General features: G+C 35.5%; 1 protein-coding gene across 1 annotated transcript; it reads right to left on the reverse strand.

Annotated features, from left to right (window-relative positions):
* Positions 1 to 3747: 3747 nt before the first annotated feature.
* LOC145981231 (transmembrane protein 205) lies at positions 3748 to 14485 on the reverse strand. The gene is made up of 4 exons (XM_083114377.1): positions 14106 to 14485; positions 8896 to 9098; positions 8323 to 8486; positions 3748 to 7640 (listed from the first exon to the last, which is right to left on the reverse strand). Exons 1-4 carry the CDS (start codon positions 14399 to 14401, stop codon positions 7347 to 7349), a joined length of 957 nt encoding a protein of 318 aa, XP_082970503.1. The 5' UTR covers positions 14402 to 14485; the 3' UTR covers positions 3748 to 7346.
* Positions 14486 to 16457: the final 1972 nt, after the last annotated feature.

Genomic DNA, 16457 nt, shown 5'->3' on the forward strand with positions numbered 1-16457 from the left:
TGAAAACAATGGATCAGGATCGACTGATCGACCAAATATCCAACATATTGGCATTCTAAAAGAGAGTCCGACTACCACACAAGATCCTGGGTTCGACTCCCAGGGTGGTTGGTCTCATGTATAATGAAGAATAAACCACGTTTTAATTAAGGAAGGAACTAGGTATGTAGCAATTGTTTTTACAGCTGTCTGCAGGCTCTATAAGTATTATGTTACAAAATTTGTATATCTAACTGACTTTCTGTGATTTTTCTTCATTTAGCCTCCACCTGCAAATGCGGAAGCTGCTGCTGCTTAGGTGGCTAGGTTGGCTAGACATACAAATATAATTAATCCCTAGTCATACAGCGAATAATACTTACAATATAATCATGAGTTATGGAGAAGTAAATAACTTATCAAGCATTTTCTGTTTCTATTTGTTGTGCAGTGGTTAACAAGGTGCTTTACGATGCCAGGGGTCCTGGTTCGAATCCCGGACCGGGCATGTGTGTTCTTTATGAAGGTCCTCTCATCAATTTCACATCACTCATTTTCATCTTCATCTTCACAATTAGCCAGAAAGTGTCAGAAAAGCGAAGTAAAATAAACCAAATCAAGGAAGCTCACGAACACCATTGACTTTTAACGGTTTCGTCTGCAGCGTAATCTTGATACAGTGTTGCACATTCGAAATCTTTAAACGATCCCCATCGACACACAAAACTCTATTTATTTGTGTATATAAGGGCAGAACTTCGATGAATTACAAAAATAACTTTTGCTTGTTATAACACAGGTTAGTGCTCGTTTTGCAATATTTATATAAATGTCTGCATATGTCCATAAAAATAAGCGGGCGTTACAGGCCGCAAATGTCGGCATTTCCGTCAGCGCCGCCCGCCAGTCTTCTCCCGACCTCTCAGCTGAAGATCAAAATGAACGCACGGTATTATCCACCTGGAATCATTAGCATCTTCGTCCTTCATTGTACATGAAAGTAGGATTGGAATATTATAACAAGACACAATAAATTCATGTCTGTTCCAACAAGGTTAGACTGTGGTGCCATATATGTTACATCCAAAGATTAGCTTGCAACATATAAAAATTGTTCTTGAGAGAACAGACAAATACTATGCAAGAATTCATTCCTGATTGGAAATTCAAGGCTTTAGTCATAAACTAAGTTTTTATTGATTGTCACTGGCATTTTTTCAACAATTTACCCTCTCAAGAATGGTAATGCATGATTAGTTGATTCTTTTTATGGTCAGGTCAAAATTAGGTGAATTTAAAGACAGTATTTTTTAAAATAATTATTTTATATTTGTTACAAAATAATTTCATGTATGAAAACCACAACTTACAGTAATAAATATTTTCACACTAATGAAATAATGAATATGAACATACTATCAAACAACAGTCTATGTTACTTCCACAAGCTGCATTGCAAGAACACACAAATTAGTCCTTCACTAATTACATACATGAGTATTAAGTGAGCATTTTGTAATGGCAAATGAACACAAGTGATTAAAATTATAAATATTTAACTTAAATACTGAAAATAATAAATCATATAAAGACATAAATTGCAATATTCTTTCATGTTCTATCTGAATGTGCTCTTTCTGAAATGTGTTTTCTGTAAGCTAAATTGCATTAACGCTATTTGTCCAGAGTAACATCATCCTCAATGTTCAGAGCTGTGCAATAAATTATTCTAAATGCAATAAAAAATGAAAATATGGATGCACAAGTATTTATCAAATTTAACTTAAATTTTGTAACTACAAAAATAATGAGTCATAATTTTTAACATAATCTATTTAAACAAGATTTAAATTCTGAATTAAAATTGAATTGCCGAAATTATTCTAGTCAGTACAGATGATAGATGGGCAGCTTTCTGGAAATTTGATAAGTACTTGTGGAAAATGGCAGTGCGAGAGTGACCATAATACACACAGTTTTACTTGAACCACACACACCCTTTTTACAAAATACATTCGCCCCACACATATTGTTTGTTGTAATACTGAATTTCTCCTTAAAATATGTACCATGTATGTCAGAACTAAGAGCTTCCCAGGAAGGCTATATAAATGTAAATTGTGTCATTTCAAGAAGTTACATCAAGTTGATCCATTTAGAACTTTACGTTGAATCCAAGAATTAAACATAAAGCTCCAAACGTGAATTCAAACTTTTTGTGCAGGCACATTATAACAGAAAATGTATAACACACTTTATATTTGTGCTGTTTTTCATAGATAAAACTACCAAAACATGCAAGATCATTTGATGTTAAGAAGAAAGCAATATTACATAATATCAGTGGTTTATATTTACTTTGAAAATTGAGCTTCAAGAACAAAGTATATGGTACTTATTTCATATCACTCAAACATAATTTTTTTAAAAAATTTATATTTTTAAATTATCAGAATATTATATTAACAACATTATTGAAATACATTACAAAAAATCTAAAATTCTCTTTCTTATTTACTTTTCACCCTGTCAGAAAAGAAAACAACCACTTTGAAACTTACAATTTTAATTAATAATCACACTCCACTGCCCTTTATAAAAGGGAACTACAGGGAGGTTATTTCAGTCTTTCACCGCCACCGTGGCGGCCGTTCAGCGGTCTCTTCATGCAACAGGTCCCGGCAAATTGCATTACAGGAAGTCCGTAACAGAAACCGCTTGTTTTCTAATGTTTCCACTTTTCACAATTACAGTTACAATTACAATTGAAATAAGCACGTACCTTGTCGCAAGGATGCTGGAAAAGGTGTCCTCGCAATTACAAATATTTCTGGCACCTTATTTCTGACGTCTAATCTTAGATTAGTCATCGCTACTTTATCCTCAGTTGTCGCGACAGCGCCGGCAGCTTATCGGGGGTTGGGTGAGTTGTCAGCCGCGAGATGGCGCTTCATACTGCACGTGTCGGCAGTGATGCCAACCGTAGGGACATGTCCCTACGCATAGGGACTTTTCACTAAATTTCGCCCGCGTAGGAACGTAGGGACAGATTTTGCCAAATGAGGGAAAACGTAGGTACTTTTTTCAATCTTGGTAAATTACATTTTATGAATTAGTTTATCTGGATACTTTAGCGAGGAGGAGAAAAAAGAACTAACTAACAGATCTCCATCAGAATTTTGGAACATGTTATCGGTTACCAAAAACTTTCAAGGCAAGTTCCTTTTTGAAAACATTTCCACTCTCGCGAAAATAGTGCTAACATTGCCGCATTCTAACGCGGAAACGGAAAGAATATTTTCAATGTTAAGTGATACAAAAACAAAAAAGGGAAATAAAATGGGACCAAAATTGTTAAAGAATGCAGGAAATACAGCATCACCAACCAACATCTATCTCTTCACAGCAGCAGCATGTATGACTTCAAATAACATAATCAACAGTAAACGACTCAACGTTATTCATTAGGGGTGTGCTGGATTCTTTACTTTAAAAAGTCGTTAATTCTCGACGTTTTCTGCCTTGTAAGTTTCTGGAACTTATCGAAAGTTGTAAGTTTTTATTCTAGAAATGCAAAAACAATCACTTAAAGTGAAAATGACTTGTAAAATTCGAGATTTCCAGTGCTTCGGGAAATTTCGAACATTTCCCGTCCAGAAAATTTTCCGACTTGGTCGGGAAATTGCAAATTTTTCAGTCCCGAATGTCGGGATTTAAAAAAATTACCGTCCCGATCCCGTCCCGACCCAAAAAATTCTGTCCAGCACACCCCTATTATTCATTAAGGCAAGAATTTACAATACCGGACCCTTCTGTAATTTCTATGCTACGTCTTATACTCACGAAATAATTATTCGTGATTATTTATCTCAAGTTAACATGTTGGGGTGAGGGGGAAAAAATGTTCATTAACGTGTAGAAGTTGTAAAATAAGCTTTTCAATTCTCGCAATGATTCTCCGTATACAAGTATGGTAGCCATATTTGTTGATATGAACAAATTAAAATTAGTTACGCTGTCTACAGCGTTGCCACACTGTTGATTTCATACTTGGAGAGCATGGATCGTGTAAGAATGGCGGAAGAGAACAGTAAAAAAGTTGTTAATGTTGTACAGATTGTTAGGTGGAGTGTGCAGGAGGATGGCTGTGGGCTAATTAATAAACTTATGGATTTCAGTATATTGCCCAAAGAACGTGCTTACATGTGACAGCGACAATCACGATGTAGAAGAACTGATTTGATTACATGTAAATTTGGCAACAGTACATCAATCATAAAATTGCAGGATACGAAAATGGCGTCTTCGATGATGAACGTTTGCCGTTAAAGTGCTACGAAAATAATATTTTTTATCGGTTCGTAATCACAATTACCGCAAAACCATTCAGGAATAGCCCCACTGACCATTCTCGGTAAGTTTAGGTTAAGTTAGGTTAGGCAAACATAGTTAAAATTTGGGCTCGAAAAAAACATGCACGGGTAGCCCAACAAACCATTGACGGATAGCCCCACGAACCATTCAGGTACGGTTAGGTTAGGTTAGGATAGGCAAACATAGTTGAAATTTGGGGTCGTAGTAATATCAGGAATGTATATTTCGTTTTTTAAGTATTGGAAACACAAAATCTTCCGGTAAATAATAAGCAATCGTGCCGATCGCGGACCACTCAATGTCACTTATTTTGCAATTTCTACACGTGACCCCCCAAATCTTAACTTGAAATTCGTGATTAGGAGGCCTCAATTAGTGAGTTTGCAAAATATTACAAAAATCGGGGAGGGGTCATGTATTGTAAATTCGCTCCTTCATTAATTGTGGAAGCACCGAGCAGAAAGATTTGGTAAGTAAATGTGTATATTTTATCTTCTGTTTTGCATGCTAATGAGGTGTTGTTTTTTTTAGTCGCTTTACTTATCTTAAGGGCATTTGGTCAGTTGTAGGGAGATTTTGACTACGTCTTTAGGGACATTGCCGGAAAATGGTTAGCAACACTGTCGGCTACCAGACGTAGAGCTAGAGAGTCTAAGCTCATGTTCACTTCTGTCTGCATTTATCAGTACGTGTGTTGTTTATACTGTGTTATTGAGTTGGCGTGCTAGTGCTTTATTGTGTGTTAATTGTTATTCATTCATTAGTTATTCTGCTAAACAAATATAGTCTTGAACAAAGAGTTTTTATGTACGATAATTACGTGAAAACGAACTCTTGCAGAAAAGTGGTCAGGCAATTACGAGACACAGGATCTCTTGAACCTAAGAAACGTGTTGTATTGCTGTTGAAGTAGGTCATTTTCAACATCTCTTATAACACAGGAGGTTAGTGATCATCATTATTATTACTTTTAAATATCATTTTACGCTTTCGGTTTGCTTTATGCGCCGGGATGCTGTCTTCCTTTCTGTCAACTGAGGTTAAGTAGCGATGTCTAATCTAAGATTAGATGTCAGAAATAAGGTGCCAGAAATATTTGTATGTGGGAGGACACCTTTTCCAGCATCCTTGCGACAAGGTACGTGCTTATTTCAATTGTAATTGTAACTGTAATTGTGAAAAGTGGAAACATTACAAAACAAGCGGTTTCTGTTACGGACTTCCTGAACGCAATTTGCCGGGACCTGTTGCATGAAGAGTCCGCCGACCGGCCGCCACGGTGGCGGTGAACGACTGAAATAACCTCCCTGTATATATGATTGAGATTTACAAACATTCTCAACATAATGTAAAAAATATATATCACAGAAAAATATCTTAAAATACATACAATTTGCACAAAGAACAATAACAATAAATACTATTCTCACTCTACTCTTCCAAACATATGCTCAATGCAAAAACATTTGTCACATCATAAGTATAAAACATACAGGAAACAAAATATTAGTAATATTAAATTATGGTTTCCTCTATCGGATTGGTATTGTTTTGCAGTTATATTTTTCACAAAAATTAAGTAAAAACTAATTTGGTACAAAACAACCTATCACAAGGCCATGTTACCCATAGAATAAAATATTTTCATGAATGAATACATCAATTCATTTCATCTATGTAATACATTTTCAATAATTTTGTTTGTTTCATATCCAGGGAGAATAGTACATTTGCTATGTTATTATTCTGTATAACAGAAGCATTTGGGTGAAACTACCAGAGCAGTGAGCTTTGTCTTACATATTCTGATATTTATCAAGCACTTCCAGATAGCTATTTGAAGATCCTGTTCGAATTCCAGTAACAACATTTAAGCATCAGGATACTGCATATAAAACATCCCCTCCAAGGGTGAGAATTTGCAACCAGAGGGCAGTATGTAGTGTCCAGAGAGTGAACACCCTCACTCCCTTATAAATACTGGGTACTTATTATAGAATTATGAAACCAGTAACACATTTATTGTTCTGTGTCCATCCATTCCATATTTCACTAGTAAGAGCTTACATTTCCAAGTTATCATAAATTTCAAAATAATTCAATATTAATTTTATATCATCTCATGTTTGAACTAAGGCCAATGTTAAATTTTTTGTTAATATATACATACATATACATGTATGTATGTATGTTTGTTCATATGTATATTAGATCAATTCTTGGGAATTTTAATATCATCATCTGAAAAGTTGATATATTAAATTCCACGGATTGATAAACACATTATATTTGTGCTGTTGCTAGAGATTTATCATGAATTGATGATAAATAGCTGCACTGCAAAAATTATTAATGGGTTATGAAACATTATTCCATTTATGAGTGGAAAGATAATGACTGCACATAGAATCTCAACATTTTAAGTCTATTTATAAACATGTACGCTAATTCTTGAGAAAATATTAACTGTAACAAGTTTTACATTATGAAGTAAAAATTTAATGGCCAATAGATTGTTATTACATTATATTTTTACATTTGCTGATCACTAGAAATGTGGGCAAATAGAAGCCTACAATAATTAAAAGAATCTATGCAATAAAAATATCACAGTCTGATCTTCATTTCTAAATATCTGTACCTTTCCTTCCCATAACATGGATTGACAATGTTACTAAAACATTGGCCTCCAAGACGAGTACTTAAATCTTTTCCCTGACAGTGCATTTTCTTTCTTTTCTAAACTTTCAGGTACTACGAGGTAAAAATTCAGACTTTAATTCAATAACTACAATCCTTTCACTACATAATGCACAGAAGCAGTGATAAAAGTTCAAAGTGCACGGCTTGCAACTTAAGGCTCTCCGATAGCATGAACCTCCTTCATAACAAGGAAATGTGCATTCAGTTCTTGGTGGGGAAAAAAGAAACTACTTCAGGTTCCAGCTGAAGTGCAAAGAGAACAAAAACTAAAAACTAAAAGAAATATATGACTAAACACCAAGTTTACATAGTTTATCAGCAAGGTAATACAAATGAATTCCAGTGCAAGCCATTGCAGCCATATTGCCAATTGCAATTTGCATGTGCACACGCCTGAACTTTTGATACATTTTCATGTAATCAGGGCAATTCTTCAGAGGTCCAAAGTCAGCACGACCAATCTCTTCTCCAAGACCAACAGCTTTTTCAACTGGCATTTTCTGATCTAGGAGCTTGACGAGGTTTGGTGCGCAGTACAGACAAATGATAAGTTCATCAAAAAAGCATACTACCAAGGTAACAACCTGAAATAAAAAGAAAGCATATGTTTAGACTTTATAATTCTAACGCAGTTTACATGAGCAAATAAGAATTGAGTTCCCGTAAATTCCATAACTCTTTTCTTTTTTTCTGGTAATTTTTACAACATATCTGTCAACAACACTTAACAAAAAATATAAAAATCATTGAGGCCAAAATCCAATCAAAAAAACCTTCTACCTTCCTTTCACATGTCTTCAAATAGTGCACATTATTTATGAAAACATCCATTTGTGTTAATATCATGAAGTTTCTCGCTTGATATTTTGATAATTACCAAATGTTTAGTTTCACAAAGACATATATTTTATATTTTAGCATGTCAGTAGGAAAAAGGTGTGCAGAGAAAAATGGAGATGTGGATTTAAAGAACATAATTTTATTTTCCATATTTCAGTAGCCATTGAGGACGTTCATTGTTATAAATAAATACTTTGAAACATTATAATTGTAATTGCAGGTGGCTAGAACTAGGGTGAAAGGACTATGCACCCTCTCCATATGTATGATATTGGTTTACTGTAAACTATATCACCCAATAATAAAATGCATATCACCGAGATTAAAAATTATCAAAATTTACTGTAATAAATTGTCAGATTCACCTACAATATTAATCTCTGCAAGACATTACAAACATTGTAAGAGAAATAAAGTTCTTCTTACCTGGACAGTTGTAAAAGAATCCCATGTGCATGTTGGGTGAATCTTAATGAAAATTACAAAGTTCACGAGACTCAGGAAACTGTTGATTGAAAAATACATTGGGAAGAGGACTCTCTGCACTGCACAAAATGTATGTCTTGGCACTGAGAAGTACAATGACAAGCCTGCAAATAAAAATACACATACAAGTGAGTAACATTGTTTATTAGCATGATATGTGCAGATAACATTTTATTTTCTTTTAAGAAAGGAAGATATTTCTAGATTTGCTATATAAAAAAGTAAGATCTTATATGAATTTTAAAGCTGCAAAATAAATATTTCCAAAAGAAATATCATCTTGCTACCTTTCTGGTGGATTTATTTTTTGATTGAGCTACAGCTTAAATTGTATTTCAATATGATATGATGAAATTATGTAATTTTATGAAAGATCTCATTACAAACTGTCATTTCAAAATATATGTTAACTGTATTCCATTCACATATTGTTCATAAATTATTTTAACTTATTGTCAAGTGTAAGTATATGGAATAATGATAAAAATAAATGAAATGAAAACAAATGCATACCTGATACAAATGTCATCCAAAATTGTGATCCAAAATGCACCATGAAAGCAGAGAGATAAATAAGATGAATTAGAGATCCTAGGTTTGGGCTTTCAGCAACATTTCTCCCATTTGCGTTAGTCAATGGAAACAAGAAGAAACAGACTGTTGTTACTGCAAGTAAGATTACTGCATGTGCTGGTTGGGTTGTTCTTCTAAGTATACTGCAAATATAAATATTAATTGTTTTATAGCCTGGTTTAAAAGTGGCAGGTTTTCAAGCAATATATACACATGATTTCATTTCTATCATTATTCAGCTATATATAAAATACATTTGAGCTGCATGACAAACAATCTGTATTTTGCAACTTTTCTCATACTTGCAACTGTACTGTGGAAATAAATTCCACTCTTCCTCTTATGGTCTATACCATGCATGTCAATCAATATTTTAAAAATACTGGTAAGTAAAGCAGAAGGCAAGTGATTAGTGTATAGGATACTGGATTAGATACAAATCTAAGCATGGCTGTGTTAAGTTTTATAATTATAATAATTCATAAATATCTTCATAAAGATAAAAAATAAAACAAGCTAATGAGCAATTAAATGTCATAAATTGAAAACTGATAGAACACTCGATTATTAGACATCACATTTGTTAACTTTGCAATTTAGAACATGAAATTCCAATGTAAGATTATTATGATAATCTTGCTTGTTAGTTTTCATTTAAATCAAAGGTATGAAATGAGTAAGTGAAAGTTCAGTGTTGCTGATTAGTTTAACAAGCTTAACATTTATATAACTCAAAGTAAATTATTAAAACATAAATTGTTGTTAATATAATCTTACTCTACTAGCCTACTAATATGGAGTCTATTTCCATTTTCTGAAAATTTTGTTCCCATTATTGCAAGGCATTTCTGTTTTAGGAAACCTGATTTCCTTTTGATTTCACATTGCAAGTTGAAGATTTAGATCTCTAATGAATTATATTATCAATGAGATATACCTTATAATCTTATGACCAAAATTTAATAAATTCAGAATTTCATTTTTCACTGTAGACTGTATTTCTATCAGTGATAATTGTCAAATATCATTTATCATTAATATTCCCTTCAGTAGAAATTTATGAAGGTAAGCTGTTAGTAGCTAAAATTGTAGACTTTGGAAATATTGGAAGATAGATACAATATTAAGATAAACAAATCACACTGGAAATAAACACTCTCCATTGACAAACAGAACTGAAATGATACAAGGAATACGTATAGCTGCCTTGTGTAGTGGAGTGGTCAGTGTAATGCTCTATGAAGCCAGAGGTCCCAGGTTTGGAGTTTGGGTGAGGTATGGATGCTTCATTGTGTTTGTCGTATGACCCATTCAATCAATTAAATTCAGTGTCTCGATCAATTCAATAGTTAGACATGCAATGTAAAATAACTGCCAAATGAATAGATAAAACAAATATGTTTTGTAACTGCATGTTCATTACAAAGTTTTATTGACACTGAAATAATATTTTAATTTTGTTTTACTTTGTCAATTTCCCACCACTATAGATTTAATGTAATGATGATAGGTGAACTAGCAAATGGTTGAGTGATTGATTGAATTGTTGTTTTAAGTCCACTTTATGCACAGTAAGGCTAATCGGGACTGGACCTACAGTTTAAAGTGGGATCCGAACCACTGTGCCATTTGCCTCCAGAACTAGCAAATGGATGAAGTGATAAATTCAATAAACAATGCTTTATCTAGAATTGGAACCTTAGACTTCTACCTTCATAACACCTTACTTATACTATACTGGTATGCTACAGGGACTTCATTAAAAGGGGGGGATGGGGGCAGTAGTACCTTGAAACTTCTTAAACTAAATTACAGAACAGGCTCCTTGAGATGATTTTATTAAGATGTATTTTTATTTTTTATTTCTGTTCATCCATGTGATTTTCATAGCTGCATATCAAAGAACACGTTCTGGCGACCCTTCAGGAGAATTAGCCCCTCCCCTCCCCGTCCTTTCAATGCTTGGAACAAATGCTGTTCTCCTAACTTACTAAAGTAAACTCCTTTGCACAACAGCCCTTTAAGGGCCAATGACTTTTTTATCAATGGGTGATGCAAGACACATCATAAGCACATCGGTCCTGTTGCAGCTGTTGCTGGGGGTTCCCACCAAGAATTGAACATGTTACCACTTGCACCAAGGGTGAGATTGCTAACCACTTGGCTAAGCGGGAGTCCTCTACTAACTTACACTTTTTTAAATATTCTCATGAACATGTGATATACGTAGCAAAAAATGGTATTAATTTTATTTGAAGCAAGTCCATTCTTATATATATATTTTTTCTTAACTGTAATGTGTCAATAAAAGATTGTCTCGTGACAAAATGTTTGAAATCTGTATTTGGCATAATTTATTTTCCTGTTTTATGGGTAATACAATGTGTTACAAGAGTATCCAAATATCAATTAATGCTGAAAAATTATATAAATGTAAATATAGTTTATTCCTTCATATCCACTTGAACAAAATGCCAAATTTCCAGAAATGACAGTTGTCATTCTCAACCCCTTCCATACTTTTAGTTATCAATCTGAACCTTGCACATCATATGATTGATTGATTCGTTTGGTTTCGGAACCCTACATATCATTTGATTGAGTAATTGATTTGGTTTATTTTACTTTGCTTTTCTGACACTTTTGGCTAATTGAGAAGTGATGGTATGATGAAACTGATGAAGGGACACTCACAAAGAACACCCATGCCCAGGTTGGGATTTGAACGAGACCCCCCCTGCATATCACACAATCATAAACCAATTTTATGTAATAGCTACTTGTGTGACTTTTACATAAACAGATGTATTGCAAGTGAAGCGGAGAAAAATTTCTTTTTATATCTATTTTATTTTTTTGCTAACAATAATATTAATTCTATAAGGCTCTCAGCCGGCGACGCAACGTTTACCTTTTTCCCAACTTTCTCTCATTTGCTCTCTTTTCACCCAGGGCGTGCCTACAACTATGGGTCTGTTCCTTATCAGTCCAATTTTATGTATTTTTTATGACTATAGTACTACGTTTTGATTTCATAATGTTACCAGCACAATACAGAGAGAGAGAGAGAGAGAGAGAGAGGCAAAATGCACCGAGACACAAATACAGAGATATTTACATTATTATCCTTCATTCCATGTTGTTTGATATTATCCTTAGTAATATAAATTTGAAGTGAAAACTGATTGCTTATCTTTGTTGTTATAGAAAAGATATTCTTCCCCAGAAATTAGCAGGGGAAGAAACCACACTCCCCGGGATTTCGAGCCTTGTTCTATAGTATACTGAGATTTGACACAGCCAAAAGTCAAACAAGAATAAAGGAAACACTGCCTTTTCAAATTGCTATGTATGCTGAAACTCTTAAAAATGACTTTTCCTGGACTACAACAATTTTTGAATGACCTGACCTCCAGGTCGAGCTGCCAAAATTGATTAACTATTGATGGAAACCAATGGCGGCGATTTGGGACCAAAACAGAGGGGTAGGGAAGTGGCAAGGACCATTTATTTTCCTTTGGTAGATAAGGTTTAGCATACTGCAGGAGCAGAAGTTCCAAAAAATGGGGGGCAACTGCCCCATCGCATCCACTGATGAAAACTATTTCCATAGAGTAGTACTGCAAACTATCGTGAAGAATCAGATAACTAATGATGCAGTAATTGTTACCTGCTTGTGGTATTGTTGTATGACATTGCACTAACACTATGCATTAGTATTATTACACCCACTCGCGTACGCAGGATTTTCTTTCAGGAGGGGCAGGAATTGTATAGCGCACCAACTCATATGGGCCGAAGACCGCTCAATAGTCTATCGTGTTATTATTATTCGTTATTGTTATATTTCAAATTAGTAAATATCAGATTGAAAATAGTAAGTATGCTTGTTGGTTGCATGGAAGGGAAAATTTATGAGATCTTTTTTTTTTTATATAACTTATAAGAACCCAATTTTATCAGGGGGGGGCTTTGTAAACCAAGTCCATTTTTTAAAAAATAACAGTATTAAATAAAGTTAAATAAATGGTTCTTGTTTCATGAAAAAGTAATTCAGAATTATCAGTCGTCTATCGAAAAGAAATGGAATGTATAAAATTATGAATGATAATACTGAGGTCCACTAACCCCAAATTTAACCAGTGCCCATATGTCATTTTTTCTTTTTTTTTGTGGGTGGGTGGGTGATTGGTCAATTTCTTCCAATCGGCATTTCATTGAGTGACAAATTTTCAATGAATAATGTCCTACCTCCGCTGCAGTCCGCTACTATTTCTTTGTAGCAGATTGCAATTGACATTGTGATGGTAGGTCGCTATCGAGAATCTAAGAATCCGGTTCAACCCCCCATAACTGAAATGATAAGTTTGGTTGAGTATATAACTCACTCTTAGTATTAGAAGCCTAATGTGAGCGGCTCTCACGTTGAATTTTGACCTGGCGCAGCCAGAGGATAGTTGAAGGGGCATCCAAATCAAAGTCCAAAAAAGGAGTGTTTATAATTTAAACAATTCCCCAAATAGCATTTTTTTTAAAAAATATGTGTGTATTATACATAACCTAATTTTAAAAAAATGTTTCGAACAAAAATACAAAGGATTACTAAAAAATCTTTTACTGTGTGAAGCCTCCCCTCAAAAAAAGAATCCTGACTGTGCTGTTGCGTTGAAATAAGAGAAAATATTTCTTATTCCAGTTATTTATCAGAGATTCAGAGCACCATGACTTAGTTTCGAGAAACTACTACCCTGACATATCTATAGCCTAAGTCGATGACAAAAAATGTGAAGGCAGGGTATTTGCGATAAAATGTAATTTATTTTACAACTTGGGGGGGGGGGGTGTCTAGCGAACTATTATGCGTCCGTCCTACTCTGATATCATCTCGATAATTTTCTTTTCACTAAGGGGGCCGCAATATTTTACTTGCAGGGGAGTCCCAGAGAACTGCGCTACGCCACTGTTGCGAGCTACCTACATTTTCACTCTTCACTGCAAACAAATTATACAAAAAAGTTCTACCTAATGTGAAGGGGGGCTGAAGGCAGTGCCTGGCTACGGCCCTGCTATAAGGTCGATCCACGTAGCGATAAGCATTCAAATGCACGTATCTGACGCAACACCCCAAATCTTTCACAGCGATAACTTACCTACAAATAGGAGTTTGTTCAACTCTGTTCCAAATATCATCGCGAAGCTTCAGAAGGGCCTTGTGTTTGTTCACGAACTGCGCCAACACATCCTCTTTGTAGGTCGTGGCACAGTCGCCGAGAGCACACGCTGCAGCCGCGGCGGTAGGGACAGGCAAGGCTGCAACTTCACTACAATCGGTTTTCGTACAAGCACCGGTTTCCCTCGCTAATTTTCGTCGATTCGCGAACTGTCGTTTCTTCAAAAGCGGCGACCTTGCCTCCACTGTTTGCTCAGAAGGGTTTTTCGCACACATTGTCACTTCCGTACAGAAGTCGATCGTTTAGAAAACACTCGTGAACTAGACCAGCTAGCAGGTTCTTTATGTACTCGTCGTTTGTCGTGGTCGACTACGTGACAGCGAACAGCGCAGGCGATCTTTATAGTATCAACGGAAAAACCAGGAGGGAAAAAAAAAATCCCTCTCGACGCAAGCGAGGGGGAGAAATTTCATACATCGCCAATCCAAGCTCAGTTGCGTATAAACAGTTTTTCTTATAATTTAAATTCAAAGAATTGCAGTCACATGGTAGATTCCCTCGTTTTTATTTCAAAGCGGGTAAACATATTAAGCAAATATAGTCGGCAGGAATTAATTAGAATTGACGTATCACGGGCTTTCCACTCGTGACAATATGCTCGTAGGAAGCAGAACTCTCAAAATAGCAAAACATTGGTTTATATATGAACTTAAACTTGGAAATATTCCCTATATATGTGCTATTTATGGAGGTGGGGTGAATGATCTAAGTTCGGGATTTTTTCGGCCTTATCCCCACATGAAGCTGTTCTGCGTCTCACTCAGCCTCAAATAAATGGGTACCTGGGGGCAATCCTGTGGGGTAATAGCGGCCGGAGCGTGGTACTGATCACATCACCTCCAAAATTGTCGATATCGAAGAATGCGTGGAGGAGCCCTACGGCTCATGGCATGGTGAACGGTGAACTTTGTCTTACCCTCAGTGGCAGCTGACTTTTTGCCATGTTTGTCCCCGTGCTATTGGCCGCTCATTGCAAGGACTTGTCTACTCCACCCCCAGTTTTGGCACCCTATCGCCGCTACTGCATGCCTATATATTAATATTGTGTACAATTTATGTGTGCTTCATAGTGCTCGAAGAGTGTCCTGGATACGTGGAACTGTTTATGGTAGAAAACCAGTATCGCAGAAAATATTTTCAAGAGGGAGTCGGCCTATTGGGAACAGGAATCACTGTTTACATGTCAAGGCCAACAAAATAACCAGTTTGTAGATGGAAACCAGTACAAGGAACAATATTTTCCGCCGATCTTTCTTAGCAACTAAAAGCTAAAACGATACAAATAAAGTAGTACGAAGAAACGCTAATCGTAAAAAAAGAAAGAAAAATAAATTGAAAATACTTCACGACATACACCATTAATAACTCTTGAGGATGATACTTGTAAACACTTGCTCTGATCAAAGATGGGAAAGGGTGAGAGATATATATTTATAATTTCTCTTTCGTAAATCCTGATAGATGATGCATATGCCCCTTCTACACCGTGCTATCCTCTCATTCTTTACATGGACCATAGTGTAGATCAGTGGTTCCCAAAGTGTGGGGCGCGGCGCCCTGGCATATGTTCACTGAAATGACACTTATTCCAAATATGCGCTTATTTAGTACTATTTACATGTAGAATGGTAACTGAGCTCTGTAATCTTAAAACACAAGATCGCTGTGAAACGAAAAAGTTTGGGATAGATAATATCGTTGCACTGGAGAAGTGACTCTGGGGCTCACTCAAACACATGGACACTATGAAAGGTAAATGCGATCTAGTTCCTGACCACAACACCTCTTATGTAGAGCGGATATTTTTATAAAAGAATATTCATTTCTTTGCTGCCTGCCATACTTGAATACATGCCATTGAGTTTTTAATTGAGATATTTTTATCATTGTATAAGTATAGGGAGGTTAGTCAGGATTAAGTATGCAGTTTCCCATTGGAGCAGAAAACGTCTCGTCTCGTGTTGTAAATACGTGTCTCCAGTGGCGTGCCCAAGAGGAGGTTGGTAGGGCTCATAAGCCCCTCTTTGCCCAGTATTTCTAAAAAAAAAAAAAAATTCAAAGGCAGAAAAAGATGACAAAATAAGGACTTCTACTAAAGGAAAGTACACGTCACCCAACTTTTCGAAAATTCTGACATAAAAATATATGACTTTTGTAGCTAAATAATCAGGTAATATATATGCCTGAAGAAGCTGCGTTGCAAATACATTTGGGGGGATGGGGATTTCCCACAAATATGTGAAGGGTCGGTCTGCCATTGCCTAGTTGGTG

The sequence above is a fragment of the Lepisma saccharinum genome, chromosome 29 (assembly GCF_977018435.1).
Source record: "Lepisma saccharinum chromosome 29, izLepSacc3.1, whole genome shotgun sequence".
Classification (NCBI taxonomy): Eukaryota; Metazoa; Arthropoda; class Insecta; order Zygentoma; family Lepismatidae; genus Lepisma; species Lepisma saccharinum.

What these genes read in the sequence shown, in the direction of transcription:
- LOC145981231 (XM_083114377.1), bottom strand. Translation starts at nt 14,401, where the DNA reads ATGTGTGCGAAAAACCCTTCTGAGCAAACAGTGGAGGCAAGGTCGCCG. An exon ending in TTGGATGACATTTGTATCAG is followed by an intron (nt 8,487 to 8,895) that starts GTATGCATTTGT and finishes TTTTATTTGCAG; the next exon opens with GCTTGTCATTGTACTTCTCA. An exon ending in ATTCTTTTACAACTGTCCAG is followed by an intron (nt 7,641 to 8,322) that starts GTAAGAAGAACT and finishes TTTTTATTTCAG; the next exon opens with GTTGTTACCTTGGTAGTATG.